At 31.9% G+C, this 6,613-nt stretch overlaps 1 protein-coding gene across 1 annotated transcript in view; it reads right to left on the bottom strand.

The window, feature by feature from the left end:
• Window positions 1-4,973: 4,973 nt before the first annotated feature.
• The window catches only part of LMBRD2 (LMBR1 domain containing 2), a 39,642-nt gene continuing 38,002 nt past the window's right edge, over window positions 4,974-6,613 (bottom strand). Inside the window, exon 17 of the mRNA XM_008581418.1 lies at window positions 4,974-5,117. Coding sequence (XP_008579640.1) covers window positions 4,984-5,117 — 134 coding nt within the window. The 3' untranslated portion in view covers window positions 4,974-4,983. The remainder of the gene's footprint in view (window positions 5,118-6,613) is intronic.

Raw genomic sequence — 6,613 nt, 5'->3', positions numbered from 1 at the left:
GCCCGCACCTCGCTCAGCCAGTGAGTGGCCGGTCTGTATATGGGGTCCGAACCCTCGGTGGGAGCGCCGCCGCGCTCCCAAGCGGCGCACTGTAGCAGTGCGCCACTGGGCCGGCCCCTGGTGTTATGTTTTTAATTTCAAATTCCTATTGTTCATTTTTTGTATATAGGAAAGTGACCTACTCTCTGTTTTCTTGGTTAGCCTGGCTAGAGTTTCATTAATTTTATTAATCTTTTCAAATACACAGCTTTTGGTTTTGTTGATTTTCTCTATTGTTTTCTCATTTTAAATCTCATTGGTTTTTCCTTTTTTTTTTTTTTTTTTTCTTTTGGTGGCTGGCCAGTACAAGGATCAAACCCTCAACCCTATCAGCACCACACTCTAACCAACTGAGTTAACTGGCCAGCCCTAAATTTCACTGGTTTCTTCTCTAACTTTTATAATTAGTTTTGTTTTAGTTATAAACATAACATAAAGTAATGTGGAACCTAAAGTACATGTATTTAATTATTCATCTTAAAACATTTCTTTTGTTATATTTGCTAATAAATTCATAAGGAACAAAGAATGCTTAAGTCTACATAAAAGGGCTTAATCTCAAATGAAGCAAAATGCATAAGTAATCAGCAAAATTATTCATGTAATTTATTTCATGCAAAGCTACATTATTTCCTCTATTTTAACAGCTAATCAAATAAACATTTCAAAAACCTCATTACATCACAATAAGTTAAAATACTACAAAGGAATTGCAAGTCAGTGAGTTTGTCAAAACCAGACTGGGAGAACATTATGCATAGATAAGGCCAAAAATGTCTACTTATAAGTAGCACTTTGCAGCTTTTTCCAAATACGTATTTTAAAATGTAGTGAGCATCTGCAGAGAAAAACAGTTAAATCTACAACCCAATGGTCAGACAGGAAAACATGTGTCATTACATATTAGGTAGTAATAGCTGATTAAAGATAAATTTGGCATCATGCACCAAAAATGAACAGTTATTAACATTTTGAAAAATTATGATCAGATGCATATTTGAAAAGATTTATCTTTTCTTGCACCTAATCGGCTGGATTAGATAAAAGCAAAATAACAAGTAGATTATTAATGCAATGCAGAAATTAGGATTTTGGTATACTTTGCTTAGGTACTGATATATATAAAAAGATACTGAAGAGATGTAGAAGTATTTCAAATTCACATCGGACTACTGAATTTTAGAATATTGTCCAAAGGAAATAGGTCTCAACACAACTTATTTCAGAAAGATTTTTAAATGATTTAAAAGAAACACTACAATTACTTACAAAGACATTTATAAAAATTAAATACCAGGTAGTAACACATTAATATTAGAGCTCTTTTGTATTTTCAACACTATAATTTATAAATATATATTAGATTACAGTAATTTAAAAGAGAGGTTCACATATTCTCTACCTTCTAAAATGAAAAAAATCCTTCAAGTTGTTTTCAAAATATGGACAAAAACAAATCCATTGGATTATTTTTAAAAAATAAATACACAGTCTCTCCCCTACAACTTGTTATACTAAGTAGGGAAGATGATAGCCAGCATTCTTTTGAGAAATACAGCTCTTAGTGAGTAGGTTGATAAGATTTGTGTCAATATTATCAACTCTAAATGGTTTTGTACAGTCAGTCTAATAATTTATGACTTTACCCTACATATGTATGCCCTAGTAAACCATTCTTTCTACTCTTTTGCATGAAGTACAGTAAAATTCTCCTTTTCCAAAATGATTTGAGATAACCACAAAAGAAAAGATTTTCAGGGGAAAACAGTTCATTTTCCTCAAGGAGTGTGTTAAAAACAAATATCTTTTAGGATATGAGTGAGACAAGGAACATGCCAATAGTCTTAATTTACGAACAAATTTAAAAACTAAAGCAAGGCCTCAATCAACATCAATGGACAAATCTTTTAGAAATGAAAATAAAATTCTAGTTAAACCAGACTGAGCATAGGAGGAATAAGAGGTGGACATGTTCCCACTACAACACGACAGGACTAGTGCCTGCCCTCCTGAGGGAGATGGCTCCTAGGGCCTGGTCTCCAGAAGCTGGGAAAGGGGATAACACTGCCTAGTTGTCCAAGTCTCTGGGTAGAAAAAAGTCACAGAGTTGGAAATGTGTACCCTACAAAGATGGCAACTCATATTTTAGAAAGCCTCCTGTAACCCTCTTATATTGTTCCAACTCTTCTAAAGAAAAATTTTTTGACAATGTATGTTATTTATGAATTCCTTTTCATAAACAGAGGTTATAAGGTTTTTAATGTTTTGGGTTTTTTTACAATCACTTTTTTTGGAAATTCATTTTTATGCAAAAACATCACACTGAAAACAATTCATTTTACTGAAGTGTCCCCCTTCACGACCTAAAAGACAGCACAGTGAGCCAGCATATTTCACCCTCACATTCAGATGTTGCTTAGTTATCTAGCAAAACCTGTTTCACTACTTTAGTTACCATACTGCTATTTCAAGTAGTGGGATTTGTAGTTGGAACTAGTTCCCTTTGAGTGTACTGCTCATCAAAAACAACTGTGTACACAAAACAAACAGAATAACAATCTGTCAGCACATTAAAAGTTGTAGAGAGGCTTCAGGGTGGAAGAGAGGTATACAAGGAATAAGAGAGAGAAAAAGAAAAGAAAGGAAAGACAAAACCCTAAATCCGTTCACTTCTTAACATTTAGAATTTAATATAAATTAAATTCTACACTTTGGAGATTCAAGTATGCTAAGGTTTTTCAGGGACATGTTCCGCCTCTTAGTACAAATATATTTATGCTTGTGATTTTCAGGCATGGTCCACTCAAATCACAAGTAAAGAATTCTCCTTACTAAACTGTGTAAAATATAGAGTTTATATTTCCTTTAATATGGTAATCGATATATCATCAAGAACATTCCCTAGACCTATCAAAGTTATAAATAACCAACATAAATAAAATTCCTTCATTAATACACTAAAATAAACCTTAAAAAAAAAATCACACAAGTTGATCCACATTTAATTTAGGTACACGTCCAGCTTAAATTTCAGAACTGATGATCTAATCCAATAGTACAGTCCAAAAACAAATCAATCAGCAGAATTTCTTTTTGAATGTTTAGATTGTCAAATTCTCTAATCTATTCTTTAAAAAAGGGAAAAGACTAGAGTGTTTTAATCTAGCTCTTGCTACTTTTGTGAAAAGAGGCCTCTGTGTGATGAAATTATTCTAAAGCCCTTAAATTCATTTGGTAGTAGAGCAAATTTTAATAATTAGACTTACACTTTATTTCTTATTTTAAGAATGTTTTTAGAAAAATGCTCTATTGATAACAAGTTATTTATATAATAAAAAAGTTAATTAGCAACTTACAGGTGATTCATGAAATTAATAAATTATTATTTTCTGTAATGGTTATTTTGAATTACTCGTTTACTTACTGAATATCCTTACCTAACAACTATTTTTAAAAATAATTCAGAAAATTCGAATCAGACATTTATTATCATGTAAGAAAAAACATTAAAAATTGCCAGAAATAATTCAAGAAATGAACTTTGCATGTAAAGTATATTAATTTAGTAGTAATGTTTTACAGTAGATGTCATTACATTTTAATAAGCTTCTCCAAAAAGAAAACTTTTTGTACATTTTACAGTTTTTTACATATAGTGGCTTTATGTAAAAAAACTTAGTTCCTCAGCAATAAACTCTCAGTCTTCAGGGATTAAATCACTGTCTCATGAACTTGAGTTTACCCAGCATGGTAACCTTTCTATATGATTGTATATAAAATCCTGTAAGACATATTCTGCTTAAAAAGTTGAAGACTCTTGATCACTGAAACAACCAAAATTTATTTTGGAAATAACCCAGAAGTCATAAAGGGATCTATACTGTTTGTGAAGTGTATGTGTAATAATTGTGTGTATATAATAACTGAAGTGTATATACTTACACACACATTGAAGTGTGTATATATGCATATAAACATATACACAAAAAAATTAATAATAAAGGAAATAATGTTCTCTTACACATGCCTATCAATTTATATATATAAGGCATTTGAAAAACTAGTTATAAAAGTAAATGGATCATTTCTTCTTTTCTGCTTCAACATAGGATGTAAAAAGAAAGGGTGGGGGATGTAAGACACATCCAGGAGATTAATCAATTTAATAACCACTTGATTATTGAACATAAATAAAATATTCTAGGGTTTTTGCTATCTATAGGCAATACTACAATAAACATCTTCATGCATATATTGGGATGTAAAAAGAAAGGGTGGGGGATGTAAGACACATCCAGGAGATTAATCAATTTAATAACCACTTGATTATTGAACATAAATAGAATATTCTAGGGTTTTTGCTATCTATAGGCAATACTACAATAAACATCTTCATGCATATATTTTGCTTTGTTTGTTTCCTCATAGCATAGTAGCCAAAAGCACAGATTCTGCAGCCTGTCTTGCCATTTACAAGCTGTTTGAATCTAGGGAAGTTACTGACCCTCTCTGGATTTAAATCCAATTAGATCTGCAACCATAAAATAGAATATTGTTTTTAAAGTGCTTAAAATAGTGTCTAACAGCCAGACATAGTTACACAGCTGTTGCTAAATATAACAAATTTCATAAGTGGGATTTATATGTAGGTATATAAATATTGTTATGTTACTTTGATATATATTTCAATTTTTCTTTCTTATTTATAATACCCTAATATTGTATGAAGATACCAATTCCAATAACTACTACTGGATGCTATGATTTTTAAAATATAAAAGGATTAGAAGGTATAAAGAAATATAGAAGCTACTTAATACGTTTTTAGTAGAAGTAAAGATAAACATTTTCCTTATGTTTATTTATCACTTGCTTTCAACACTGCCAAACCAAATGTTATTAAAATTCCAAAGAATGCTAGAGCCAAAATGACACAGCCAGAACTTACCTTCCTGAGGCAGATTCAAGAGGATCATCAGTGAACGTTTCTGCATTAAAGTCCAAAGGTTCTGCATCTTGGAGAAGTTCTATTCGGTCCCTTTCAGTCCTATTATTAGCTCTGGTATATTTGGTTGCTGCTGCAAAGGGAGAAAAAAAAATGTCTATTTTCCTATTGTCTTTTAACTTACGGGTCATAGTCTATGGACTCACAGAAAGAAAAATCAAGATTACAAAGGATCTGAATTTTGACTGAAGACAAACAACATGAGAAAAGATAATTACGTGGATTCTTAAAAATCAAATTAAAATTTTAAACACTATAATCAAAAATAACAAGGAAAATTTCTCTAGCTTTGTAGCTAGTTTAATCTTAGAAGCAGATACAGAGCAAAGACTTAATTGATATAAATCAGAATTAATACTTAACTAAGGTAAACAGTGAAACTATTCATTATCAAATCGAGCTTCCGTTGGCTTCACAGTAAATCTCATTTCTTGGCTAAGACTTGACTTTATAGTGTAATCAACTTAAGCTCTTCAAGACAGGCCTGAGTCTTTTTCCCATGAGGCAAGAGTAAGGGTACCACTGGCCAATAAAAATAAAATGCAAGCCCCATATTTAATGTAAAATTTTCTACTAGTTACACTAAAAAGTAAAAAAAAAAAAAGTGAAATTAATTTTAATATACTTAATTTAATACAATGTATCCAAAATATCATTTCAACATGGGTACCAGCCACATTGCAATTATCATCTAGTAAGCACAGATTTAGAAAACTAACTCTCCCTTCACTTCGTGATTTCTTCATAAACAACCTAATTTCTCACAATGGCATTTCGAACATCCAAGTACCTTTAAAACAACTTTATAAAATAGTTCTTTTTGAAAACTTCAGGAGAGCCAATTCTATCATATTTTACATTTTTGTGATCTTGAACTCTGCCCTAAAATGCAAGTCTCTGCATCTTTTCTCTCGTTCATTCAGCAAATAGCAGTTGCTCACCACATGCCAGGTTCTAACTCTTCATCCAATGGCTTTGTGCCTCCTCTTCGCTTAACCATTTTCCCATATTCCCAGATCTTTCCATTCTGTAAACTTCCACTCTATGGTAAGCAAGCATTCAAATCCCTTTAAAGAATCTTCCCTCTGCTTCCTAGCTTTAACTAAAGTTTTAGCCCTCTTCTATTCATTCTACCCTAAATATCACTCAAATAAATTCTTTTCTCTTCATCTCCAGGATCACTGCCTTATTTTAGGCCTTTATCATTTCTTGATTGCATTACTAAAACAGACTCTAAGATGGTTTCTATGCCTCACTTCCCTAAATATCATGCTTTATACTTCACCTTTCTAAACCAAAAATCTTATCATGCTTCTTCCCAGATTGAAATCTTACCTTTATTAGGATAAAATCCAAACTTTTGAGCATGACAATATCTGTTACCTAACTATCCTCTGTGTCCTCCCCTCATGCTTAGGCTCTAGTCACAGAAAAGCATGTATTTCCCCAAAGGGTCTCTCATATCAGGATGTCCTGCACTTACTCTTCCTCCTTATTAACAACACCCTTCACCTGACTAAGTACTATTCATTCCTAAATACTCAGCGAAATATATCTTTATTATAGAAA

The sequence above is a fragment of the Galeopterus variegatus genome, unplaced genomic scaffold, assembly GCF_000696425.1.
Source record: "Galeopterus variegatus unplaced genomic scaffold, G_variegatus-3.0.2 Scaffold2351, whole genome shotgun sequence".
NCBI classification, from domain to species: Eukaryota; Metazoa; Chordata; class Mammalia; order Dermoptera; family Cynocephalidae; genus Galeopterus; species Galeopterus variegatus.
The sequence above is the reverse complement of the archived record's forward strand: the minus strand, read 5'-3'. Positions and strand labels throughout refer to the sequence as shown.